The sequence below is a fragment of the Leptosomus discolor genome, unplaced genomic scaffold, assembly GCF_034619465.1.
Source record: "Leptosomus discolor isolate bLepDis1 unplaced genomic scaffold, bLepDis1.hap2 HAP2_SCAFFOLD_86, whole genome shotgun sequence".
In the NCBI taxonomy this organism is placed as follows: domain Eukaryota; kingdom Metazoa; phylum Chordata; class Aves; order Leptosomiformes; family Leptosomidae; genus Leptosomus; species Leptosomus discolor.
The window spans coordinates 229,881-257,377 of NW_028237836.1; the positions used below are offsets into that span (position 1 = coordinate 229,881).

A 27,497-nucleotide genomic window follows, 5' to 3' on the forward strand; every position below is an offset into this window, starting at 1 on the left:
CTTAGTGATTTTTCCAATGCGTCTATCGATTTTTCTATTCTGCTCAAATCCTCATCCACTGCTACTCTAAGTGACTTAAATTCAGCTTGTTGATTAATAGAGAGGTTATCCCTGTGGTCGCTCCGGTTCCTCCAATTGTAAGGAGGGTGGCTATGGTCAGAGCTGTAAACGGTTCCCTCCTAGCAAGATGGTGCTCGGGGGTGGTTTGATAATTGTAGACAAACTCATTTGAGTGATATGCAATTTTTGGAATTATTGCTACTTGTATGCAATAATCTTTGCTTTTATTAACATTTCGGAGGCTCAAGCAAGGTGTTACTCCGATGCTTGAGCACACCCATTTTGTGTTTGCCGCTGGTATTAACCAATCCGCAGGAGCTTCCTTTGTGAGTGAAATACTTACATTACACAAATGTTGTTTTGTGGGTGGAATTGTCCCAACGCACCGTCCTTTTCCCGTTACTTGTTCCAAGGTGAGACCTTGGACCTGATCCTTTCCTTTTTCTCCATAAACATTGTGCAGGGTTTGTCCCATTTACCTGCCTAGCCTTGGATGTAATTCCTACAGCCTCGTAAAAGGGCGGTTTAATGCTATAACATAGCCAGCAGGAGCTGGTTATTTGCGGGTTAGTCTTATTTAGTATTCGGTAGCTAGCTTGCATCACTTTCCATAGGGTATTTCCTTCTAAGTTTTCTTCTTCTGAGATAGTTATACCAGAGTGAGTATTATTACCAGTAAACTAAGTATCATTGCTTATACCAGAGTGAGTACTATTACCAGTAAACTGGGTATCATTGCTAGTTTCAGTATCATTCGCGGGTCCCAGAGTTTGTTCATGTGTTAGCACGGGATTTGGTCCAATTGGTTCCGGATCATTTGGAATGGTCTCTTTTTTTATTAGTATCAGTCCTCCTCTATCAGTTCCCGGTTCCCAATAACGCATTCCCCAAGTTTTTCCCACAAACCATGTAGGGTTCTGGTCTTGAGAAATATTCATGTATACAAACTGGCAATTTCCAGACAATAGTATACCACCAGAACTATCACGCTGAGGGGGTGCACATCCCACTGGTCCCCATGTTACTGTAATAAACTTGTCATTCCCTCCCCCGGGAGCCCAGTCCGATGCTATGGTTTCACAACCCCAGTATGTGCAATAATAATGTCCTGGTGAATTACAATAGGTCCTTCCTGGATTTGAACTAGGGCAAAAATAAAACCCTTTCAGGTTTAAGCATGGTTGTATTGGCACGAGTTGGCACAATGTGGGAGTAAAACTGGGAGGTCCAGAGACTATTTTTGTCTGTACTACAGCTTGGTCTTCCCATCTAAACAGGGTCCATTTAAAAGGTTCATGCGCGTACGGCTCACAAACAGGGATGCATAATACTACCCAGATTGCCCCTATAAATACGTATCGGGAAAAGTGGTGGTTTTTGTAATATACCAATTGCTTATTCCTACCCCGATTTGATACCCGTCCCCGATTTTTGTCGTTTGCACTCCAGGGCTTCGCCTCTTCGCTACCATCCTTGAGGCAGGATCTCAAGCACTGCTTTACGGTCCCAATCGTTGGGTTCATTCCTCCATAGTCTTTTACTCCTCTGCCTCGCTCGTCGACTCGGTTGCTTCGAGCCACGAGGGGTACCATCTTCTCGGCAGCAGAGGAATTCTTCAGGAGGACTCGTGCTTACTTTAGCCACTTGCCTCAGGATGTATGAACTCCAGTTGGTATCTTTAACTTGGGGTGCGTTGCACTTCACCCCTTTCAGGAACTTCCGGCACTGCCCTCTTACTATTTCAGCGACAAAAGGAATTGGTTCATTCGAATGGTAACAATAATTTTCGGGCCGAATTCCTTTAGCAAATATCTCCCACCATTCCTCTGATTCAAGAATAATCTCTCCCTGTGATTCTTTTAATTTTAATGCCAATTCTGTGAGTTCCCTTTCCCACTCCCAGCAGATCCGGCAGACACTCTTTGGGGTCTTCCGTTTCGGCAATGGGCCCACCACCGTTCCCGACACACCTTACACACAAAGCACACGAATGGGTAACAGTTAATATACCACACTTGATTTCAGCATCTACATGCCCATCTTCAGTCAGAATTGGATTCTCACTATATTCAATTTTAAAGGTGTTCATTCAGGTCCTTTGAAATTTTATTTTTAGGTCCCCGGGTACACTGGTCACTTGCCACTGTTGATTCTTTACGGGTCCTTTGATTCGGCTGGCGTGAGTCCACCCTCTTTCAGCTGTTCGTATGGAGGTTTCTGTAGTAAGTAAAACAGGACAAGGCCCTTCCCACTATGGGGTTAGTAAGGTTTCTTTACTTTCAGGTCCCAGCTGGCTGAGTAAAATATACGGATTTGCCACAACTGGGAACCTTGCAAGTGTTCTTTTGTTAATTTCCCGTAGGTCATGGACTAATCTATAGGACCCATCAGTTTTCTTTACGGGTAAGATGGGTTTACTGAAGGGAGACATGCATGGTTCCAGTAGCCTTGGTTTAATTAATCTTTCAATCTCTGGTTTCAACCCCATCCTGCCTTCTCGTGAGATTGGGTATTGTTTTATTTTTATTGGAATTTCCGGATCCTTGATAGTTACAGTGAAGGGTGGGATATCTAATTTGCCCACTGTCTCCGGAGTGTACCAAACCTCGGGGTTAATTTTTACTTCATCCTCACTCCTAAGGGGACATAATTTTACTTGCAACTCATTATTTTTAACTTCCAAATTAATGCCCAGTGTGATGATCATATCTCGTCCCAATAGGTTATAATCTGCTTCTGGGACCAACAATAGGGATCCCACCCCAAATTTAGATTCCATTTCAAAGAACGTCTTTTATTACTGGAACCCCGAAAGGCTCTCCTTTTGCTCCAATGACTTGCATTGTCTCCGGGGACAAGTGACATCCCCGGGGTAATTCTTGTACTGTGGACCTTTCGGCCCCGGAGTCCACAAGGAACTCGATTTCCTGTTGCTGGGGACTTACTTTAATTTTTATCAAGGGCTCGGTCTTACGTCTAGCCCCCAGCAAATAGAGCCCCTGACACCCCTAATCCTCCTTGAATATTTTCTCATCCTGCAGCCGCTTTCTGCATTCCCTTCTCATATGACCCTTCCTCCCACAATAATAACACCCTACGTCCTTTCTCCTTGTTCCTTCCACCCCGGGTCTTGGGTCCGTTTTGTGAGTCGATCTAATCCCACCTCCACGTTGTCCTTCCCGAGCCACTGCTACCATCACCTTTGCCTGCTTCTTAAACCTCTCGTCTTTCCTTCTGACAAACACCTTCTGTGCCTCCCTCAACAGCCTGTCCAAACCTCTGTTCTGCCAATCATCTATCTTCTCAATTTTTCTTTTACTATCTTCCCATGCGTTTGCTACAAATTGCATTTTCAGCAGGGCCTGCCCCTCCTGAGTGTCTACATTCAGACTGGAATACATTTGGAGACTCTTTCGTAGTCTCTCTAACCATTTAGTGGGCGACTCATCTGCTTCTTGATATTCCTTGAAAGCTTTATTAATTCTTCCTCTCTATTCTTCCTCCCTCGGTAGCCACCCCCCTTTTCTTTTAAAGGGTATAAATTTACCCTAGTGTCGGCCACCATCCACAGACTGGCATATTCACTTTCTTCCAAATTAAATGGTTCCTTTGAGTTAACATAAATGTTTAGCGCCTGACATATCCAATCCTCAAATGATCCAAAACCAGGCCAATACAGATGGTCTCCTCGAATCTGTTTTCCGCCCCAGACCTCTATGCAATAATGGATCATTTTTACCTTATCCTTTCCCTGCCTAGAGGGAAAGTTATCCCAGTGTTTCAACATCAGCCCTAGGGGACTATCGGGCGGTATTTGGGGCAATTTCACATGGGGCCCCTCTCCCATGGGCTCAAAGGGCTTGCTTTTCCTTTGTCCCATCTTCTGAGGCACTCACACACACACACCAACCGCTCCCCTCGTTTGGGGCTCGCTCCCTCGCGGGCTACGAGAAACGCACTACTAGAGGGTCCGCACTCACTTCGCCCTGGCAGGACGTCTCATACACCGTGCCCCAGGATACCCAACCCAAACCGAACGGATTCCCGGCCTATACTCAGGCGTCCTGCGTCTTCGTTCGGAGCTTCGTGCACAAAGATTACAGGGTTACCGGTTCTCCTTTGCTCAGTGTTCAATTTAGGTTCGTCGGTCGAGACAGAAGCGACCTGAGGGCTGCAGGGGCCGCCGGCTGGCGGGGCGCCTCCCCAATGCAGCTGCAGGCCACAATCTAGTCGCGATCCGAGTCACGGCACCAAATTGTGATAGGTAGAGACACGGACAATTTAAAGTGTCAAAATCCAATGCGAATTTTATTATATTAGCAAGCGAACAAGAGCAAAGGCAGCGCTGGGCGGCCGGGGAGTCTGCGCTCCGCCAACGGCTCGCGCCTTCCCGCCTCGTGTAAGCACATTATATACAGTCTCATTTCCTGCATTCGCGATGTCGCAATCAGGGCGATACTCTGTGCATGTTCCTTCTGTTGCTGGGGGGTCTTTCTCTGCCTCCTGGTGGTCGTAAGGATGAAGGCTGAAGGTCTTCCTCGTTGCCCTGTGGGTGAACTTGTGCAAGAATGTGATTACTCAACCCCCTCAGCTGCGGGTCCTGTTTACTTTGCCAGATGTTCTTCGGTTGGGCTATCAAGCCTTGCGGGCACATAAATCTTCCATCCATACCTTCCCATACAGGTTTAATGAACAAAGCACAATATGTTACTTATTACACCGACCATCCACCTTCATGTCTCTGCTGATAACAGCAAAGGAAGAGGTAGATACTGGGGCAATTTGAGAGAGGACCCCCTCCCCAAAAGGAAGGCAATCCTAAATACACCCCAAGCTTTAGGGAGCCAGCCCAGAACAGCAGAAAATAAAGTTAAAATGAACTCTTTCGCATTCCGCCAGCCCCCAGCCGGCAGCACACCGAGCGCCTCGGGGCTCCGGTGGGAAGGGAAGACAAAGAGCGGGATAAAAGAAAATGGATGCGTCCCCGGGGTGCTGGGCAGCGTCCCGGGTGCCTCGTCCCCGCAGCTCCCCCCGCCCGGACTCCAGCCCTCGGCGCCGTTACCTGCTGCCCCGCACCGGGGCTGGCGCCGCCAGGGCGGCCGGGACGCCGCGGGCCCCCCCCGGGCCCGGCGGGCTGAGGTAGTGCGGGCCGAGCGCCCCCCCCACAGCCCCCCCCATCTCCACGAGCCGAGGTGGTGCGGCCCGCGTTCCCCCCCCTCCACGGGCTGAGGTGGTGCGGCCCGGAGCGCTCACGTGACCGGGTGTTGCTGCGTCGCCTGGCAACGGGAACACGGGAACATGGCGCAGACGGCGGCGGGTGAGTGCGGGGCTGGGCCGCGGCCGGGCCTTGAACCGCCCGGCCCTCGGCCGCCCGGCCTCCCCGGCCCCGCGGGTGCCCGTGCCCAGCCCCGCGGCGGCCTGCAGCTGGCGGGCCCCGGGGAGCCGGGCTGGTTCTCACTCTTCCCTCCGCTCTGGTTGCAGGCACAGGCCATCCCCAGCCCAGCAATACGGAGGAGGCCGCCGGTGCCGCAGCAGAGGGCTCTGGGGTGGAATCCGGCTCCGCTGCGCGGGATATCGTCCGAGTTCCGTCGCCTCTTGCTATGGAGGTGATTTCCTTCAGAACGTTCGCGGGGCAGCATGATGTTCCTACGCTCTCCTTGCAGAGTGATGGCTTCGTGGAAGCAGTTTCGATAGGGAGAAGTAAAACAAGGGAGCGGTTGTTGAAGTCTTGCCCTGCCTATTAAAAAAACCAAGTTAAATGTAGTTGTAGTTCTGTGTGTCAGCAGCGTCCTGAAGCATGTGCTTCTCACTCAGCTCCCAGATGGCTGTAGGCATGTTAAACGGGAGGTTGCCCCCATCTCACAGACACACGTACGGGGGCTGTGTTCGAGGTTGGTGGTGATAAGTTTTTTTGGTCTGTTGGTACTGCACGATATTTGAATTTGGCAAATGATGGTACGGGATAAAACGGTGTCTCTTTAAAAAGAAGATAATAGTTTGGCTACGTGTAGCACCAGCTGGAGGACTAAAATCCCTAAGGGCATTTTTTTTAAAAAATAGACGTGAGCCAGAGACACATCTGAAATTAAAAGTGGTGTGTAGAATTTTTGTCAGGATCTTTACCGTCTTCATGCTGCCTGGGTGACTGTTTTTGTGAACGAGATTAAACTTCAAAATTAAACTCCCATGACAAAAAGCAGTTGTTACAGCACCGTAGCATGAGCATTAAACCAAATGCACAACCTGCTGTAACGCTGCTATTCTGCTTTTTGCCTGTGTGTGTGCTAGGCAGTAGAGGCGGAGAATGGGAGCGACAGTGAAGAAGAAGGGTCCGTTCCTCTGCAGGACCAAAAAGAGACATTTCCAGCAGCAGAAAGAGGAGCTACAGAGCTGTTTGTTAGTTCTGCAGAGGTGAGACACTAATAACACACACAATCTTATTCACAGAAGGCATGGCCGGTATTTGTAATTTCAAATTCTCCTGGGGCGGTTTTGTTGCTGCCAACACAAACCCGACCAGAACTGAACAGAGAGAAGCTAACTGGTCAGGCACAAAGTCTACAAAAGCTGTGACAGAGCTGGAGAGGTTCCTCTGTCGTGCTGCATGTGGGTAAAGGTGGTTTTTGAATCGGCAGAGGCACAGCTTTGCCAGTGTATCTGTGGGCTGAGTTTAGAACAAGGCCCTCTTGCCGATTCTGTGTCTGCATCGTTCTTGTCTCGTGATGACAGAAACAAGCAGATTGTCAGGGCAGACTGAAAAGCTGTTTCAGGTGGTGGATTTTACGTTTCAGAAAAAATCCCCTGAGACTTTCTTGGACAAAGTCGAATTAGACAGTTGTCCTCCTGCGTTGGGTGACATGGAGCAGCCAGTAACCGAGAGAGAAAACCCTCCCCTTCCTTCAGGAGCTCCTCAGCAGGTGTCTGCGTGGTCAGCGGAGCGGAACAGCTGCACAGAGTCAGGTATCCTTCAGTCCCTTGCTAACAGTACAACACTCCATACCACCTGTCAAGCACAGTTTCTAGTTTTCTCCCTTTCTCGTCATTGTTAGTCCAACTGGAGGCACAACGCTTTGAAATCTAAGCATTTTCTTTGTCTTTTTCTTCTCTTTTTTTTTTTTTTTTTTTTTCTTGGGGGGTGGGGTCCAGGTGACATTGGAGAACCCATTTCTCTCTGCTCAGAGACTGCCTTTGAGCAGTTGGATCAGCTCACCAGTGAGCATGGTGACCAAAGGCGGGAACAGGCATGCCAGCAGCGTGGAGCTGAGGGGCACGAAATGAGTGGAAGAAGTGAAGAAACCGTAGAAGAAACAGAGCTGGTTGTCTTGGATCTAGAACATGTGAGAAGTCGTCAAATCTTGTCGTTCTTCTTCGCAGACCTGCTGTTTTTATTTGTATGAAATACACAAGGTAGATTGTCAGCAGCGGCTCAGCCATAGGCTGAAACCACGTGTTTAAAACAGGCTTTTGCAGAAGTACTGACTCCTGAGCGTGTCTGCTCCCTCAGGGTTAACCCCAAACGGGAGGCTCAGGAGGGAGCCGTGTAGTGGGTAAATCTGATACTCCTCAGTGCTCCTGAAAGAGAAGTACTGTCAGCAAGAGCGAGCGGATGGGCTCTCAGAGGCAGCTCTTCTGATGTGTTTCTGACTTTCAGATATCCTCAGTAGTGGCTTTCTGCTGTCAACAAATACCCACTGTGTAACTCCTCTCACTCGTTACAGTGAGCGTAGCTAAAGGAAGAATGCAAGGGTCTGTGGCAGAAAATACGCTGTGTTATTTAACAGCGGGGGTAGCAGTAAGGTTTCTTCATAATTTCTTTACACAAGTACGTTGACTTGTATCAATGTCATACTTCTTGACAGCCTCTGATGAGAAGATTCCAGGCTGCCCTGAAGAGTCACCTCACTAAGCAGATGGAAAAAGTGAGCCTAGAGCTTCAGGAACTGGTACGTGGCATTCTTACTTTGCCTTCCCGCAGCAGCCCACCCCTGCCCGAGCTGAAGCCAGGTAACTGGTTTCCTCTTGTGTTTGCAGAGGGCAGCAGCGAAGAAGGGGCAAGCAGAGAGGGAAGAGCTTGGGCTGGTTCTTTACGGAGCGCAGCAGCAGCTGGCCCGCCTGCAGCTGGAACTGGAGAAGAGCCACGACCGCCGTTCTCAGGTGGCCGCAGCACGTCAGCAGCTGGAGGAGGAGCTGGAGGGCCTCAGGCTTACTTACAAGCAAATGTGTCAGAACACACACGATGAACGCCAGAAAGGTGACCGAGGCAGCCCTTGCCAGGTTTCCTGGCTCTAGTACTGTGTGGAGAAAGGGATTTATTTGAATCCAAGTCAAGCATTGGATTGAAAAATACAGTAACATTGATCAGGAATAAGGCACTCGCTGAAACCTTTCACAGGTGTTCCTGGTTGTTTCTAAGACCGTGTGGCTACCTTGTACTTCTGAGAAGGTCTTTAGGACTAAAACTGTTCCGGGCAGATGGGCTGCTCTGTGACTTAGAAGGAGGAAGATCCTGTTGCTCTGTTACGTTTGCCTGTGTCTCTGTAAGGGTGTGACGAGATCGCAAAGGTCGTGGGTCGTGAGGGGCACCCGGGAGCCTGAGAGTGCCATCCGTGTGGGAACCCGTCCCAGCCAAAGAAATGGACTTGACTCATGCTGGTTGTGCTGCAGGCCTGTGGGTAGGGGACAGGAAAACAACTGTGATGGCGAGGGTAGCTCAGCGTAGGATAAACTGCCTAGAAAGGTTTGGCAGGTTGCTGAAAAAAATAGAGAAGCATTCAACAGACTGAGAAAGAGACAGTTCTGTTTTGGGGCAGAGGAGTGGAGTCACAGCCTCCTGAGGCCGCCCCTTCTTTGATCTCCTGGGCTTCTGAGTGCTGGGAAGCAATGAATTGCTTACCAAGATATTAGCTGTGCTTGTGGAGCTGTACTCCAAAGCCGATGCAAATTCACATTTCAGGGGGGCTGATTTGGCTGGTCAGTGTGCGAATTTGGCTTTGGGTGCTTCTGTGTTTCTTTCCCTTTTACCTCTGTTTAAAGTGTGTCTTGCAAACATACTTTTCTGTAAATATTTTTCCCCCTGCCTCCCCAGTCTCTGCAATGCAGACCCAGCTTGAAAACTTGGCCTTGCACCTCTTCTACGTGCAGAACACGGACCATATGCACCATAATATTTTACTAACGAAACGGTCGACAAAGAGGGCTGAGCTGGAGAAGGCCCAAGCTGACGTGGAAAAGAAAAAACAGGTATCAAGTAAAACTCTCTTCTTTCAAATAAATAAATGAATTCAGGTGACAGCTAGCGGCGAGTCTCGGGGGACGTGCTGCCTTGGCAGAAGGAAGGCTGTAGTGAATATACAGACACCATGGAAGGTGCGTGGGGATATTTTCCCCAAATAATTGAAAATGAGAAGAATCCCCCCCACCAAGATAGTGGCATGTACTGAACAGAATTTTTTTATGAGCCTTATAATAGGAAGTAGTAATCAGTAGTGATCACTCTTCACGCAGGCAACGGGGGTGTGGGGGCAGAAAGATATTTAGCAAAGAAGTATCATATGTTGAAGTCTGGAGAATTGCTCTGAGTCCCAAGGAAGAGCGAACTTGGAAGGTGAACTGAGCGGTCGGTGTGCTGGAGCTCCCTCTGCTGCCTCCTGCTTGCAGCAGGACACCAACTAATTACTGTTGATGCAGAATTGCGGGCAAACGGTTGAGATGGAATGGGTTTAGATGGTTTTTAACAAAGGATTTTAAGCCATAAATTATCAAGATTCCCAGCTGCTGGAGAGGTGGCGCAATGTAACCCATGCTGGCAGGGATGAATGCTGCTTCAGATCTGAAGGACCAATTTCCTACTGTGGGTGGAACGATAAAAACCAGCAAAGAAGGTTTTGTTCTCTTGAAAATTGTCACTGCTGCATTCAGGAGTCGTTTGGATAGGAATGGAAGAGTTTCAGTAGGAATCAAAGCTAACTGAATTCATTTTCAGCCCAAGTTATTGCTGTAGAATTTAGTTGGTTAAGCCTGAGATTATGTTACTCATCCTGAGCTGTTTGGCTCTGCCTCTCTAGGATCTTCTGGTAGACCGCTTGACCCGGAAAGCCTACGAGCTGCAGGAACAGATTGCTCTGTTCGAAGCTCAGTTTGTGGCTCAGGCAGAGGACACAAAAGTAACTCGGCAAGCAGCAGATGAGGTAGGAGAATGCTTTTTTTTTGCTTCTGGTTAATATTTCCCTCTGGAAGGACCGACCCCGTTGGCTCATGCTCACGTGGTAGCTACAGTGTAGGACAGAGTTGTACGATCAGTTCCTGTTTGGAGGAATGAAGACTTTTTTGTTTTGGTTTGTTTTGTCTTTCCCTTTGTCCTCAAGAATTGCCTATAAATCACTTCCTCCCCCACCCTCTCTGCATTTTTTTCCTTGCAGACCTATGCTCTGTGGTCGGGGGTGACCATAAACCAGAGGCACGTTAGCTGAAGCTGTTCCTGCCCAGCGTATTATGAACACACACCAAAAACAGGCATTGTAACGTGAATTTGGTTTCCCAGCCTAGTATAGATTTATCCTGTCTACAAATCCTCTCTCCCCCAGGCTTGTATGGAGGTTCAGGCTATTAACACGGAGAAAAAGCGACTGATGAACCACTGGAATAGCAGCTTGGCGGGAATGAAGCAGAGAGATGAGGCCTATATCGGCACCCAAGCGCTGCTGAGGTACGGTATCTGAGAACAGTCCCAGGAGAGACCTCACACGGGTTGGATGGGAGGGATGCTGAAAGGGGCAGTGCGTCTCCAGTTTATTGCTGCGCGTGCAGGATATGTCAAGCAGAACAAGTTTGCTGCTCTGAAGCACGTAGTAAGGTTAAAGGATAGGAAGCACAGTTCTTCGTCACTATTCTGTATCCAAAACACAACTCTCCCCCCAAATGTGTGGGGTTTTTAAAGCTGTTTAGAGTTTTTCTGTTCATATTTTAGTCCTTTAGAAGAGTTCCTTCACCTTTGCAACATCTCTCAATCCAAAGAGCTAGACTTCAAGAGGGATTTTACCTGTCGCTCTCAGTTAGGGTTTTGTGATGCCTTCAGAAATCATCAGGAAAACCGTCCTGTTGTTGCCAAAGGAAGCGCTTATTTGCTCTGGAGTCAGCCTGGCTGATTCCCTGCAATGTGCTTTGATGGTGGCATCCTGGTAAGAGTGGGGGGTGGGGACAGGACTGAAAGCGGGAATTAATTTTCCTACGTACGTTTGCTTTTCAGTCTTCTGTCTCCATCCATCTTCTGATGACTCTGCACTGTCACAGCAGGGTGGCCTTTGTAAAGATCTTCCTCCTTGGTCTGTTGTCGCTGCAGTAGCGTGTTTGAAAAGAGGAATTTGTAGATGACTGTTCAGCGCGTGAGTCTTCCCCTGTGGTGATTTTCCATCCTCTTTGCCTCTCCAGCAAGTACAGACATGACCTCAAGTCCCTAGAAACGGACATCCATGGCTGTAGGAAGTCAATCAGGAAGGAGGAGGAGAAGAATGAGTTGCTTGTCGCCATCCTGAGCCGTTCACAGAACGATGCCAACATGACAAAGAAGCTGATTGCCCAGTGCCTTTCCAGGCAGGAGGCCTTGAAGGTGGAATCTGGCACCTACGCTCGCGTTCTCCACGAGACAGAGCAGGCCCTCAACAGGACCAGGATGGTGAGGAGAGTTACTTGGAAGAAGAACCTTTCAAATCAGACACAGATGTTTAATCCCCTTCCCCAAACAGTTGTAGTGACCCTGTCTCCTGTCTTTCCTGCGTTTAGGATCAAGCTGCTTGTCTGAATCAGTTGCTGTCCATCAGTAAGGACATAGAGAAAGGAACTGATGCCAAAGTGCAGATGGAGAACGAAATCATGGCAAAGCTTCAGGACCAGATGGTGTCCAGCAAAGCCACAAAGCACTTCTCACAGCTGGCTGCAAAGCTCCGTAGGAGAAAAACAGACCTGGTGTGTTATCTCTTCCGTTTGGGAGGGCGGGGGAAGGAAACCGCCCTGAGCGGTGTTTCTCAAGTGTGTTTCGTCCGCGCCTTCGTTCTGCTTTTCAGACCTGAAGTTGAAGGTCTGCTGAGTTTGTGACTTCAGTTTGGTTCTTCCAGTGATCTTAGTGCAGGATTCTGGTGTACGCGAGAGGGTTTGGCCAAAAAGGCCTTGACACATAATGTACTGTTCTTTCTTTACTTAAAAAACAGGACAGAACGATGAATTCTGTGAGTTTTTACCATAAAGTAGTACCAGTTCTTATGTATTGGAGGAAGACAGTGGATATGTAGTACTGCTGTACTCCACATTGAACTAACCTGTATCTCTGTCCGGCATCATGGAATGCGATACAGGCCTGCTCTCGTTCCTGAGTGAGGATTACAGCCCAAGGAGCAATCGAACCAGACCCACAGTTCTTTGTGGCACGATCAGTTGCTCTCTTTGGGAGTGTGTAACTGGAACAGATAGAAAAACTAGAAGATCCAGCGTAGTGTTTGTGGTGTTGAGTTGTGTGGGCTGGCACTAACAAGGCACCCACACCTCTGTATTTCTGCGGGTTACTTCAGCCTGGCCCTGGGATTTTTAAATCGGGGGCATTATCTTGAGCAAGAGGAAGAGTTCCAGGGCTGGCTTCCGTTGTGAGAGAGGGGCCCCCCGCCCCCTTCCCACAGGCACACCAACAAGCGGACACTCGCGTTGTCTCCCATCAGCACCTGCGGTGCACGGCTGGATGTAGCCAGAGAGTCGTGGCCGCTGGCGGCGCGGGGGCAGCAGAAGTCACCCGGCTGCATTCGCGCTGCGCTCAACAGGCACCCGCCTTTCTGGCTGCTGCGGTGGTGGTTCGGTGAGGGACGTGCTTGTCGGGTGTGGTGGAGAATGTCCTGCTCCGGTGAGCCGGGCAGCTGGAGACACCCAGGCAGGGCAGGTAACTGCAGAGGTGATGAGCACGGCCTCTTAAAGGCTTTGGGATGTTTGGGCTCCTTCATGCTCTTCAGCAGCCTTATGGCAGAGGTAAATGTTGGTATCTCCGTCAGGAGATGGAGAAACAAAGGTACAGAGCGGGTAAGTGGCTGGCTCGCAGCTTGTGGCACAGACCTGGGAGGAGAATCTAAATCCCCTGACTCCTGTGCCTCGGGAAGCGGGCGTTCCAAATCAATGGGCTGCTGCTGGTGACAGTAATTTGTTTTCTGTCTGTTGGCGTTCCTAGGAGCTGCATTTTTCCAAGGTTGAGAATGATGTGGCCCAGGTTATTCTGAATGCAACTCATACCAGCTGCAGGCTGACAGTTCTCCAAAACACACTTTGTCAGCTGGACGAGGAAGTAAAAAATACCCGTGACCTGATCAGCTGCAGGGAAAGCGAGATTGCAAGGTGCAGTCTCCTGACCGAGAACAGGCAAGCGGTGCTCAGCCAGTACAACAAGAGGTTGGAGAAGATTCTTGCGCGGCAGGGGGTATGTACATTCCCATTTCAGTCCCAGGCTTGATTTTATTCTTTGTGGTGACCACAGGCGCCCCTGATAAATGTAACTGTGTAAGTGCTGAGTAGTTAAAACTTTCAGGCATCAGTATAGAGGTTTAAAAGCTGCACTAGTTAATGTAAATGTTTACGTCTGTCAAACAGCTCTTAGTGCACGGGGGGGAGGAGCTGGCATGAGGGAATTGTGAAATGAGGGTGTGCCCAGCACAGATTTCTGCAGGGAGTTGTCTGCGCCTGATGAAAACGTTGAATGACATCAATACTCTGGGAGTAACTAGGGTCTCATCAGAAAACCTGCAAATCCTGACAAGGGGCGAATGGAGCAGGCGGGGTGATGTAGATCACTTGGTGCTTGGCCCCATTCAGCTGATAGATACCCAGGTCTGCCCCTGGCACCGTGAGCTGCAAGACCTTTATAGAGCCCAATGCAAGAATGAGTGCTGTGGCAGACTCTTGGACACCCAGGTGTGCCTGTTGTAGGAGCTTAGGAGGCCCCTCTCGCCCCAGAGCCTGAGAGCTGTTCGGGCTTCCCTTGCATTTGTTCCCGTGAGGTCAGGAATGATTGGTCCCATCCAGCTCCTGGGAAATAGAGGCACAAAGGAAGTAACAGTATAGCGGAAGTATTCGGTAGGCATCTCAGCGGCTGGACTGGCCTTCTGCAAAAAGTGCTTCAGCAGCTTCTGCCTGATTAATCCCCAACCTTGCCCTCATCCAGGGTCAAGAACTGGGGCCACTGGAAATGGAGATCACCAAGCTGTCCAAGCAGATAGAAGAATATCACTCTGAGGTGATGACGCTACAAAAGCACTGGCTCAATCAGCAGCAAGAGCTGGTCAAGTTAACATACCAACGGGAGGAACAAGTAGCCTCCCTGGATACGTTAAAGAAACGGATCACAGTAATGCAGCAGAAGAAAGTGCGCAGGGAAAGTAGGTCATTCCCCAACTCTTTTTAAAACGTTCAGCTGTGAATGGAGGAAAAAGGGAGCGAGGGCTTACGGACGGGTGAGCCAGACCTTCACCAGAGAATGCGCCGTGCTCCTACGTCCATGTGAGCAGTAACGCAGGCGGCCCCAGCGCTGCTCTGGGGCTACGAGCCAGGCACCTCTGCTGCTCTGCCTGGCGTTATTCCCTGTCCCGACTGATCCCGCTGCCTTAACGGGCACAACCGAACCGAAGTGGCCGTGTCACGTGCTACACTTCTTAAATAACGTTTGCAAGTAGTTGGTGGGTAAATGTCCCCACCACGATGGCGCTTCCCTTGGCTCAAACCAGCTCTTTTCCACAGCAGTCTCCTTCAAAACCGTATTTGGGTTTTGGGCTTGTGGAAAAACGGTTTGGCTGGGTACGTGGGACGCAGGTGGCTCTGCAGGCAGCGTTGTCTGGTCTGATGGCAGTCTGTCACGCCTTGCCTGTGTTCCACCTGCTGCTTGTGGGAATTTTAAGACTTTTTTTTTTTTTTTTTCTGTTCACCTGTAGATGAAATTCAGCAGGAAACAAAAGAGCAGAAAGACATCGAACGTCACATGAGGAACATGTCCAATGACTTGATAAAGCTGAATGTGTTGATCAACAAGAACAGCAGCAGCTTCGAGGAGCTGCAATATGGCAACACGATCACCGAGAACGAGTTTGTGCGCTCTCTCAAGGTACAGACATCTCATTTCCAGGTCTCAGCCTCCCGTGCAGATCGGAGGCAGACAGTGACCGTGTAAATCTTTCTTAGTCTGACCACGTTGTGTTGTCTGACAATGTTATGCTTCCCAAACCTAGGCAGCAGAAAAAGAGTCGGTTGAGATGCAGGAGAAGCACAGTCAGCTGACTGAGGAGAAGGAAAGACTCCTAAACAGCCTGGTGGAAGCAGAGTAGGTACCAGAGAGGTTCTTGCTTTGTGCCACCCTCTTTGAATGTAGATGTCCATGTCACCTTTCCTCTCTGCTCATCGAACTGAACCAGCAACAGCAAATGTGCTTCTGTCCTTCTCGGAGAAGATGAAAGGAGTTTCATGGATTTTTGGGCGCAGAAGCTGAAAGGTGCTTTAGCTGTCTCTGCAAGCAGCGAGAGCCGTGAGGATGTCGGCTTTAACAGTTCCAGCAGGCTCGTGCTGGACGTTGCTGAGATCTGTATGGGGTGACTCTGCCTGCGCTCTCCTCCGCCAGTCACTCGGAGCGAGCGTGCTGCGCTGGGCAGCTCACTGGGGTCCACCAGCCCCCGGCAGCCTGGGCACGCTTGTTGTTAGTCACCGTGCCACCACCGTGCCACGTTGTGGATGGCGGAGCTCCCTGTCTGGTTCCACGCTGCTCCTGGCTGCCCTTTTACGTGTCCCACGTGCAAACCCTCAGGTTCTGCTGCACCTTCAGCTCCATGTTCAGGACTGAGCTCGGGAGCGTGCTGCCACGCGTGCACAGGGAGCGAGCGTCCTCTCGGGCGCTGACAAAGGTGCCGCTTTCCCTTTCTGTCACTGAAGGCATCAAATCCTGCTGTGGGAGAAGAAGATCCAGCTGACGAGAGAGATGCGTGCGGCGGTGGAGTCTGAGTCAGGGCACGGCGAGCTCCACGCCATGAGAACAGAGATTCACAGGATGCAGGTGAGCCCCGGGGGAGGAGCACTGGGGAGGGGAAGCTGCACACGATGGATTCAGCTTCGGCGTTGCTGAAGGCAGGAGATGAGAAACGGGCTGGGGAAGCAGCATTGCCAGGCCACAGCAATGTTGGAAATCGTACACCCTCCAGCTGGGCCGAATGAAATACATCCAGCGTGCGTGCTCTTTGTGCCTTCCTTGCGCCTGCCGTGTAATGGGCTGCAGCAGAGTCTAGAGACACCTGAGCAATCTATTTAAAACATAATATGTTTGCCACCTTATGCCGTGACCCCAATTTATAAGCAAAGGAATGTTGATGACTAAATATTGCATCATCTTAATCACTGGTTAGGGAAGCCTTCTGTCTTCTGGCAAAGCAACTCTTCCCTTTTGTTCCCAGGTTACTTTACTCTTCTGCTTTTCCTATTGCTAAGGAGTTCCAGTGAAATCTTTTGAAGATTACTTTAGACGAGTTGATAATCCAGCCCTTTGCTTTCCAGATCCACACAGGGCAAGCCGGGTTTGGGTTTAGAGCAAATTTGGCTTGCCAACGCTCACGTGTCACGTATGTCTGGTTTATGTGGAGGGGATGTGCCGCACAGAATCGGTTCGGTGCCGTTTGTGAACATTTGTTACTTTCAGCCTATTTCATATCTTGACACACGGCAGGTCCGCTATGGCCAGCTGATGAAGCAGCAGGAGAAGATGATTCGTGATATGGAGGCATCTGTTTCTCGCAGAGAGGTGATAGCGCTTCGTGGAGAGGGTCAGAACAAAAGAGACAAGAAGCTTGTCCCCAAGAGCGTCTTCCACTGCAAGAAACAGGAGCTGAGAAGGAAGATCAGCAAAGCCCAGAAGGTGAGCGAGCAGAGCAGGGCTGCAGGAGTTCACCGGGGCTGTAAGGAGCACCAGGGTGGGCTGAGCGCAGACACGCGGGGTGTCGGGACACAGACGGGACAGGCTTTGGAGGCTCCTTAAAAAACCCCACAGGAGAGTTCTGGGGAGATGGCTGGGAGTGCAGCTGGACGAAGAACCACACTCTGCCCTTTCCTTCTCTTCCGTTTGCCAGAACATTCAGGACTGCAACGCAACCCTCCTGGAGCTGGAGAGCGCCCAGGCGTCCCTCGGTGCCGCCTTCTTGGAAAAGCAGCGAGAACTGCGCAGGCTGGAGGCTGAGTGCGACGGCCTCGATGCAGACGCAGAAGCTCGTCGGAACAGGAAGCGACGGGTGAGCGGCTCCGCTCCCTGGAGCTCGCGAGCCCGACGGGACCGGCTGCTTTCTCCTGGTGCCGGCTCCCCGTCTCCCTGTCTCGCCACCATCCTGAACTGAGTGTGCTTGGCATTTTAGCGGCACTTTAAGTTAACTGAGCACACCTTGAGGGCTCATGGGGGTCCTGAATTGGGGCTGCAGTTGTACTCTTAGCGAGGCAGCATTCACCTGGAGACATCAGCCTGAAGGACATGGTTTGTGTCTTGAAAATACCCGGTCACAGCTCTCCTCTGTGAGCGCTTTCTGGCTGCTCCTATGTTACAGATTTGAGAGCCAGCTGAAGGTCTTGAATGGCCTCCTGCAAAAGTTGTAAGTTGGTCAAACTCTGTCCTGGCGAGGGTTGCCCTGTGCATGCAGGTATTTCTCTGGTTTATGGAATTCTGTGATGAACATTTTTTTTTTTTTTTTTTTCTATTAGCTGACGTGTAGATGTGGTGCTTAGGGACACGGTTTAATGGTGGACTTGGCAGCGTTAGGTTCGTGGTTGGACTCAATGATCTTAAAGGTCTCTTCCAACCTAACCACTTCTCTGGCTGTACCCGTTAGCAGCTGTTCTGCCGCTACAAGGGGGACTTGATAGCCCTGTCCCTCTTCAGAAGCCCTTCCCTTTCAGAATGTGATGGTTCCAGTACCGGTGACAAAAGTCACCTGCCTTTCTTAGTGCTTTTCTCTCTGCGGCCTGCTGTCAAAGCAATTTCTGTTGTTGCTTTCCTCAGAACCTTTTGGAGATCGTGTCCTACCAGACTCGCCGGAAGCACCTGCAGGCGCTGAAGGAAGGGACGTACACTCCCCTGTGCCGCACGGAGCAAGCCTGGAGAAATGAGCACCAGAAACTGCGCCACCGGCTCCAGACCATCGATGCCATCGTCCAGCAGATCCAGCAGGACCATCCCCAGCACTACCGGACTCTCCAGTGGCTCAGACAGTGCTTGGGCTCCAGGCTGGGCTCGCAGGAAGCCTGACTGCCACCAACCCCATCCATGTAACCCTCAGCTCTTGTTCTGCTGGAGCCTGCAGGCTTTGTAAATAAACAAATATCTAAAAACTAAGTCTGTGTAGCAGGTAGTGGTCACCAAAGCTGTAGCAGTGCAACTGATTTTTGTTTCCTTGGCTGCACAAGGGTGGCTTCCTCCCTCCCCCTGGCCTGGGGCGCTGGGGGCAGCCGCCCCCTTCCCCTCCGGGCCCCCCCTCTCTCACCGCCTTTCCCTGCAGCTCCGGGAGGCGGAAGGCCCCGGCCCCGGCGGGGGAAGGCGCCCGCCCGCTCCCGGGGCCGGTCCCGCCCCGCAGACGCCTCCGTGCCGTGGGGCCGGTCCCGCCGCGCCTGCTGGGAGGCCGGGCCGGGCCGGCGGGGCCATGGCGGGGCCGGGGCTCCCGGCCGCGCTGCTGCTGCTGGCGCTGCTGGGCTCCGCCGCGGCGGGCAGCCCCGGGGCCGCCGGCTGCCAGGTGCCCCCGGGCAAACGCTTCGACTGCGGCCCCGAGCGGCTGCTGTCGCGGGCGGACTGCGAGGAGCGGGGCTGCTGCTACGCACCCGCCGGCTCCGGCTCCAGCCCCGGCTCCGGCTCCAGCCCCGGCCCGCCCTGGTGCTTCTTCCCCAGCGGCTACCGGAGCTACCGGGCGGAGAACCTGACGGCCACCGCCACCGGCTCCGCCACCCGGCTCCGCCGCGTCGCCGCCAGCTTCCTGCCGGGGGCCGTGGGCAGCTGGCGGCTGGACGTGGCGCTGGAGACCCCCACCCGCCTCCGCTTCACGGTGCGAGCCGGCCCCGGGACCGGTGCCCCGGTGCTCCGGCCCCCCCCGCTGACACCCCCCCCCCTCCCTTCTGTCCCCGCAGCTGCGGGACCCGGCCCGGCAGCGGTACGAGGTGCCCCTGGCCACGCCGCGGGCGAGCGGCCGAGCCGCCTCCCTGCTCTACGGGCTGCAGATCAACCAGGATCCCTTCGGCCTCGTCGTCTGCCGGCAGCGCGACGGGCAGGTCCTGTAAGTGCCCGTCCTGCCCCGAGCCTTCCCGAAGGGATTCAGTCTGGAAGCGGGTCCTGGCCCCAACCCCAGCGGTGCGTGGGACGGAGCAGGGATGCGGCAGGGGATGGCGGTGACAGCAGCGGGGTGGCGGTCAGCGGCTGCGGGGGCTTTGCTTTGAGCCCCTCTGCGGTTCGGTGCCTGGGAAGGGAAGCAGGAGTCCCAGAGATCAGTCGAAACCCGGCTGCTGGGCACCGCTGGGGCTGTTTGCCGGAGTCTCCCTTTCTCTCCGGCAGGCTGAACACCACCGTCGCGCCCCTCTTCTTCGCAGACCAGTTCCTGCAGATCTCCACCTCTTTGCCCTCCCATTTCATTTCTGGGCTGGGGGAGCACCAGACGCCGCTGGTCCTCGACACGGCGTGGACCAGGGTCACCCTCTGGAATCGGGATATGGCGCCTGTGGTACGGAGCGGGGCTGAGGGAGAGGGAGGTGGCTCATCTGCGCTTGTGGGGGTGGCCCTGCAACCTCTGACATCTTGTTTGGGGCTGGGGAAAGGCATCGGTGGCTGTGGAGCTCTGGGACCTGGCCTCAGCCCTGGGCAAGCCCGTGGGACCGTTGTCCCCAAGTCAGGCTTTGTCCCCCCTGGGGCTCTTGTTTGGCTCAGAAGCCGCTTTCCCTGACACGGTCCAGGGCTCTTGTTTGGGGCAGAGCTCTCCTGACTCAGGCAGTGTCTGGGGCTGCAAGCCCTGGCTTTGCACCCCGAGCCGTGACGGTGCTTCTGGCCAGTGGCAGGCAGGTGGGTGGGTGGGTGCTGTGCTGGGGCCTCCAACGGAGCCTCACCCGCACTGCGCTGTGCTCTACTCCAGCCCCAGGTCAACCTCTACGGCTCCCACCCTTTCTACCTGGTGATGGAGGACAGCGGTTTGGCTCACGGCGTCTTTCTGCTGAACAGCAACGCGATGGGTGAGTCCCACGGAGGTGCTGGGCATGGGCTTGGCCCACGTCCCCATCCTCAGCTTGTTCCTCCGGCGCTCGTGCTTCGCCAGATGTGCTCCTGCAGCCCAGCCCGGCCCTGACCTGGCGCACGACGGGCGGGATCCTGGACTTCTACGTCTTCCTGGGCCCAGACCCCAAGAGCGTGGTGCGGCAGTACCTGGACGTCATCGATAGGGCCGAGCCGCGGGCGGGGGGCACGGGTGCTCCTGGGATGGCTCTGCCGGGATGCTGCGTGGCCCGTCTGAGGTGAGGGCTGGGGCTGCCCCTGAGGTGAGCGAGGCCCTTGGGTGGGTGACGGGGTGTCTTCTGCCTGCTGGCTGCCCGGGGGTGGTGGGTGGGAGCTCCAAGCCGGAGCTGGGCCGGCTGGGGCATCCCCGGGGGTGACCTGAGGGCTGGGCAGGGGAAGGAGAAGGAGACAGACCCCCCAGCACAGGCACTGGGCACCCCGACTCCCAGAGCCCCCCTGATCCCCCCCAGCCCCGCTCCCCCCCTGCAGCTGCCCTGTCCCCAGCCCCTCCCCTGAGGCCTGTCCCGCAGCCCCAGGCTGCCCCACGGCCTGTCCTGGCAGCGGCGAGCGGGGCCTCGGGCAGGCCCAGGGCTCTGTTAACTCAGGGGCCTTCAGCAGCAGTGCGGGGAAGGAGCGGGGTCTGCAGGAGCGGCTGCAGCAGGAGGGGCTCCGGCCTGGGGCCGGCTGTGACAGTCACGGTTCTTTCCCTCTGCCAGAGGCCGTGCCAGGGGCTCGGTGGTCTGTTCCTGCCCTGGGGATGTCGTCAGCTGCATCCAGCTCAGGCTGAAGCTGAAGAGATGGGCAAAAGGAAAAGCGGCTGGAGAAGGACACGAAGGGGATCCGGCTGCAAGCTGCCCCCAGCTGCAGACAAGAGACAGCCGGCCTCTCGGCGTGAGGAAGGGTCCCTGTGAGTAGTCCTCAGCAGAGCTGGTCACCAACATGCACCGCGGGGTCTGTGTGTGTAACCAAAGCACGGTATAGCCATGGGGGCGGGGTGTGTGTGTGTGTGCGCAGTGAGGCTGTGTATGTAGGAAGCCTCATATTGTAAGAGCTGAGAGAGGCAGAGACAGAAGTGTCTCAACAGTAAAATGCTCCCAGCAGCACCAAGAGCGGGAGCGGCAGTGAGTCCTGGGCCCTTGTGTTATAATCAGATCTGAATTTTGAATTTCATTGATAATTAATTGTTTTGAATAAACAACTAATTTCTTATAGTTAATTATTTCCTGATTCAATTAATTTACATTATGGTAAGGAGTAGACAAAACCTCATTATGCTAAGAGACAGCAGATGCAGGCCTTAGGAAGATGGCCAAAGCTGAAGCTGCTGTGGATTGGGAAACTGTACAGAACACAGAACGAGGAGGGAGGGAGGCAGGTACAAGGGGTGAAATTGTACGTTCTCAGCTAGTTCTCTTATGTGATGAAACCATCGAAACAAAGGAATGTTGCTGTGAAGACTCTCCCGTCCTCCCCATCCTAATTTGTATATCAGAGATTTTGATCAGTAAAATAACCAATGATTAGGTTAGGATAGGACTATTAAGAAAGTTATAGAATAGGGCGGACCAATCATTGTAACTGTCAAAATTAATAGCGGGCATAAGATGCATGCTTATGTTAAAATCTTTAAAGATCCTGACTTTGCAGAAAAAGGGTGTAAGATGTTGAATTTTTGATGTAACTTTGAAGCCCGTCGGGTGGAGCTGTCCCCGTGCTTCCCAGCGCTGCAATAAAGACGTGCCGGCTTATCTGCAGTTGTGTAGATAAATTTGTCGTGATTGCGACCCTCCGTCCACACTTGGGGCCGTGTCACCCCTCTTGTGCTCCGGGTGCCTCCCTGTGCCTGTGCCCTCCCACCTTCCATCACTGGTGTCACTCTTTTGCTTCCCTGTACCTTTCTTCTTCTGTCTGTTCTTGTCCCCTGCTCCCTCTTCGTCCCTCTCTGCTTTCCAAGCCCCTCTCTTGTTCTGCTATTCTACCTGCCCCTTTGGTTTTCCTTGCTCTCCCTCTGTCCTGCTCCCTGCCCCTCTTTTTTCCTTCCTCTGTCTCTGTCCTGCAGCGCATGGCTGGTTTTTCATTCACTGCCTCTTTGTCCCAATCTGCATTCCTCCTTGTTGTTCCCAATCTCTCTGGCTTCTTGCCTGAGATGCTTTTTCTCTCTTGTTTGTAACAGGAGACGCTGTTCTCTAAAAACATAACGGCATTCTTTTGGCAAGCCGCTGAAACGTTGAGAAGATCCCCTCCTGGGAACACTCTGCAATATTCTTCCTGTCTGCAAGTGGCACCTGTTCATCAGAATGGATTCCAGAACCCAAGGGGCAGTTAACCTCCAGAAGTCTTAAACCTTCTGGGGAATCGCACAGACTATTTCTTGCTAAGAAGATGAAGGCTCTGTTGTTCCAGCTGTCCTTAGTGTTTCGAGACAACAAGCACTTGCACTGGTACTTGTTCTTTTCTGATCTGCGGCTCCTGTGAATGTTTCTCCAAGTTCTTGGTTTCCTGTCCGGGTGACTCTCCAGAGGACTGTAAAAATCAGTCTTCGTGGAGACTCTCTGTGCTGCGGAGCTGCCTGTGTCGTTGTTGTCACCCAGCTGCCTACAAACGGCTCCCAACCCCAGACAGTGGGGCGGCATTTCTGATCTGCTGGAAGGGGGTGTCTCCATTTTTAATGTTGTTTCTTTCAGGGAGCACTGTGAGCGTGGCAGATCCTAAGCAGAAATACACTCGATTTGAACAAGTCGGGCAAGGGTAAGTCCAGTCACAGTTACTGCTACAAAATCACGGGCCAGGTATTTTGCTGGTGTGATATCAAGCGTGAAGTCGGGCAAGCTCCAAACGTGTTCAGACCCTGGGCTTAGATTCTCCTGTCTCTCAGTACTGATCAGAATTGGTGCCTGTGGTCAGAAGGCGTCGTCAAAGAGCACTTGATGCTGGCAACGTCTTGTCTGCAGCGAGGGGCAGGACCTGGAAGATCTACTGTCCCTCAAGTTTGTGGCACCCGTTTGCTTGTTTTCTTAGGGGAAATCATTTTTGTGTGTCTCAAAATAATACGGCCACGCTAAAGAAAGGAGAAAAATCTTTATTGCCTGAAAGAGCAACTTAGAACCTGATAGCTGTCAGGTAAATAACACTTCTCAAGAACATTTCTTGCCACTCTTTTGCTTTAAAAAAGTATTTAGTGATCAGGATTATATCTTTTCTGGCAGAGGTAGTGAAAACCAACCATTCAGTAATACATGCAGTGTCAACGCACTGTCCTTTCCTCAGATGGCTGGCACGTGTGTTCAGGGCTCTCAGAATGACTGCATGGTGTTGCCGGAGTTTTGCAGATAGATCCAAAGAAGAGGTCTAAGAAGGCACAGCTAGACTGGGCGTGTGTTACATTCTCTGGAAAAAAAACACACACACCCCCGCAAGAAAAAAAAAAAAAAAAAAAAGAAAAAGGAAAAAACTAAACCTCAACAGAGCAAAACTGGAGAAAAGGGGAAAAGAATGAAATCTATTATTTTCCAGTCTCTGTAGGCACCCTGCCCTTCAGTTTTGGACTGAAAGAATTTAGTATGAACTCTGGAGATTTGCACCAGCCCTTTTTCTTCCTCTTGGACCTAAGTTTTCACTTGGATAGCCTGCATGGCAGGGGGCTTCTGGGCTGCTGCGCTGTGCGCTGCTGGCTGAAGGAGTGGAGGAACCAAGGTGTTTTAGAAACACTACAGGCAGCAGAGAGCTCCTGTCAGGGCTTTCACTTCCAGGGTCTAAACCACTTCTCATGTCTCTGCTGCTCTTTTGTTTCTAGGGCGTCTGGAACTGTCTATACAGCACTCGACATCAGCACGGGACAAGAGGTGGGTGTCAGCAGCCCCAGCAGATTTGGCAGGGGTTCAGCGCTTTCCCCCCTGGTGCGAACAGCGGATGGGCTTTCGGATCGCCCTGCAAAGACTTCCACATGGCTGGGGGCTTGTGGCTGGGGGTGGGGGCAGTGTCCGAACACTGGGCTCCCCCCTGGGCTGCACATTCACTGACGGACACCCACCCCTCATCCTGCCCAGCCGCACGCCCGACGTGCAGCCCCCCAGCGATGTCTCCCCACCCACGCACCATTCCGTGCCCCCCCAGCCGTATGCCCCCCAAGACCCCAACTACGCACCCCTCCATTCCCATTTACCCCCTCAGCCGTGCCCCCCCCATGCCCCTCACCCACTTTGGGCCGAGCTCTCCTGTGCTCCCCAGCCATGTCCCCCCCCCCCAGCCATGCCCCCCCCCCCATTTTGGGCGATGCCCCCTGAGCCCCTCCAGCCATGCCCCTGCACCCCTGCTGGCCCCTCCCCCCGTGCTTTGCCCGCACCCCCGGGCTCCGCTCCCCTGCCCGCGCGCCCCCGCCCCGGCCGTGGCCCCGCCCCCCGCCCCTCCCCATTGGCTCCCGCCGCGCCGCTCCCCTGTTAGTTTTCGAATATAAATAGGGGCGGCCGCGGGCGCGCGCCCCCCCCCTCGCGCACCGGACGGCGGAGCATCGGCGCGGCCCCGCTCCGCTCCGCCGGGGCCGGGAACGGTCGCTCCAACGGGTGTCATTAACGCCTCCCTTCCTTTCCTGCACTCGCCATGGCGGCGCAGGGCGGCCCCGGTGGCCGTGGGCTAGCCGGAGTGGCCAGGAGGCGAGCGGGCATGTCGCCGGTCACCCCGCTGACGCTGGATACGGACAAGCTGGTGGGACTGGGAAGGTGAGTGGAGACGGGGGGGCTGCCCCGCACCGCACCGCACCCCCCTCCCCCCCACGCGTGAATGCTGCCGGCTCAGGGCAGTGCTGAGCGCGGAGGGGGGGGACACCACCCACCGCCCCACCCGAGGGGGGCACCCCGAGGGGTACCGGTGGGTCCCCACGGGCTGATCGCCGCCCCCGCCCTGCCCGCAGCCACTGGGACACCCCGAAGCGGCGGGTGGCGGGGCTGTCCTTGCAGAGGCGCCGGGCCAGCCCGTGCCGGGGGTCGGCAGCCTTGGGCTCCCCCCGCAGCTCCGTCTCCTCCGAGTCCTCGGACGCGGGTGAGCGATGGGTGCTGTTGCCACACCCGCCCCTGCCCCGACCCCCCTCCTCCCCGGGGCTGGGGGTGTGCAGGGGGAGCTGTGCCGGGGGGGTGGGCGTTGGGCAGGGGGTCACTGCATGCGGGGGGGGGGGGGCTGGGAAGGCAGGGGAGGGGGTTGAGGGTGGGGAAGGGTCTTTCTGGGGGTGCACGTGGGTGCCGGGGCCCCCGCTCTGTCTCAGCTCCTGGCCATGCTCTGAGTCAAACTGGGATTTTAAACGGGGATTTCCTCCCCAGCGCTTCCTTCCCTGTGCTGGATGATGGGTGGGAGCCCCCCCACCCGCCCAGCCCTGCACCCCGGGGGGGGGCTCGGCTGTGGACCACCCCAGTGGGGGTCCCTGGGCAGGGTGATGTGGGACATGTTGGCCAGGATGGGTGGTCCCAGGTTCGTCCCTTTGCTATGCTGGGGGACGGGAGAAGCTTTGGGTGAGGGTCCCGCCTGAGCACACAGCAGATCCCACCCTGTGGCCCCCTCCCCAGCGCTAGAAGGGAACACAGCTGGGGTGGGGGGGGCTCCCCTGCACCCTGCCAGCGCCCCACAGGAGCAGGGGGGGACCTGTGCTGGAGCAGGGTCCCGGGGGCACGGCGTGCCTCCCACCCGCCTCCCCCGGTGCTATCCCTGCCCCTTGTTCCCGCAGGAGTGGGGCTGGACTCCCCTACGCAGGAGGACCCCGCGGCACTGGAGGAAGTGTGAGTGTCCCTCGCCCCGCGTCCCCCCACTCCGGGAGGTCTCCACCCTTGCCCACTGTGTCCCCCCGCTCACCCTCCCCGGGCTGCCTGCAGTGCCCACGCTCGGCCTGTCCCAGCCTTGCTGGGGGGCTGTGCTTCCAGCTGTGCCCTCCACCCCAAAATTGATTTTTGGTGGGGGGTGGTGTGAGAAACCACCTCTAGTGGGGGTGTCAGTGCTGGTGCGCGGCCCAGCCCTGCTGCAGGCAGGGGTCTGGCAGCGGGTGCAGGCAGGAAGCCTCTGCGGTGCTGCCGTGCCAAGTCCTCCTCTGGCAGGGACAGCCGGCAGACGGCTCGCTGCCTCACCACGCAGCGGGGTGAGGGTGCTGAGCACCTCCCTGGGCTCCCAGCACCCCCGCCTCAGCCTCCTTGGGGTGCTGCTGCCCAGGCCTCGCAGATTTGGGGTGCAGGGATCAGCTGAGAGCCGAGCTCTGCGGGGCTGAGGGGCTCTGGGTGCCACGCCGGTGGCTTCGCCCACTCCCGGGGCCGTTGGCAGAGCCCCTCTCTGGCAGATGTCGGGTGACTGAGTAACTGGGGGCAGATGGTGATGCTGGGGCAGCCGTGGGGCTGGGTGGGCTGGGCTGCAGGGGACACGCCAGTGCCCCCTTCGTCCTGTCGCAGTGTGCAGCTGCATGGCCATATGGCCGACGGCCAGCATCCCCAGCATCCCCGCTGCCGGATTTACATACAGGTGGAGAGCGGGCGCCACTGCCACCAGCTACATCTGGGCCCCGAGCGGGGTCAGCGGGGTGCCCTGAACCACCCCAGGGTGCTGCTTAACCCCCCAGCCCAGATTGGGGTCCCCCCGTCTGAAACCAGTGATTTCCAGATGGGGTTTTAACCCTTTGTGGGGCTGAAAGCCGCTCAGCTGTTCTCCCCTTGGGGGGGCTGATGACCCCTGTGTGGGGTGGGGGCCTTCTAAGGGCTGCGGCTGCCCATCCCCGGGGCTTCTGGGCTGCTCAGGCTGGGGCACGGGGTGCCATCCCCCCTAACTCTGGCTCCTCTCTTCCCGCAGCTTTGAGACAGCGATCCTAGAATCCAGGAGAGCTCTCAAAGAGTAAGTGAAGGGGCTCTGTCCCTGTGCCCAGACCCGAAAGCCAGGCTGTGCGTCTGCCCTTCCCTGGGGTTTGGATCAAGCTGTTGGTGTTGCTCAGTGGCTGGAGGAATTGCTGCCCTGGGGTCCTTCCAGGGAGGTCTCACCCCACTGTGGGGACCCAGGGGACAAGGGGGTCCATGCCAGCTTCGGGGCAGGGGGGGGTGGGACGCTGCTGGTCCAGGGCATCTTCTCACTCATTCAATCCTTTTCTTTTTGCAGCAATAAGCTCCTTATCCGGAGGATCCACTCACTGCCAGTA

The 27,497-nt window shown here is 54.3% G+C and overlaps 2 protein-coding genes across 2 annotated transcripts in view; both read left to right on the plus strand.

Moving 5' to 3' along the window:
* Positions 1-27,497, plus strand: part of LOC147412689 (serine/threonine-protein kinase PAK 3-like) — a 245,863-nt gene that overhangs the window by 179,514 nt on the left and 38,852 nt on the right. The window contains exon 13 of the mRNA XM_086481113.1: positions 24,138-24,186. Within this exon, the coding sequence (XP_086337239.1) occupies positions 24,138-24,186 (49 nt within the window). The remainder of the gene's footprint in view (positions 1-24,137; positions 24,187-27,497) is intronic.
* LOC147412693 (coiled-coil domain-containing protein 40-like) lies at positions 6,856-18,433 on the plus strand. The gene is made up of 17 exons (XM_086481115.1): positions 6,856-7,020; positions 7,207-7,397; positions 7,920-8,003; positions 8,092-8,311; positions 9,146-9,300; positions 10,125-10,247; positions 10,644-10,765; positions 11,488-11,731; positions 11,839-12,021; positions 13,262-13,507; positions 14,249-14,462; positions 15,012-15,181; positions 15,306-15,397; positions 16,000-16,120; positions 16,784-16,972; positions 17,184-17,342; positions 18,101-18,433. Exons 1-17 carry the CDS (start codon positions 6,918-6,920, stop codon positions 18,344-18,346), a joined length of 2,862 nt encoding a protein of 953 aa, XP_086337241.1. The 5' UTR covers positions 6,856-6,917; the 3' UTR covers positions 18,347-18,433.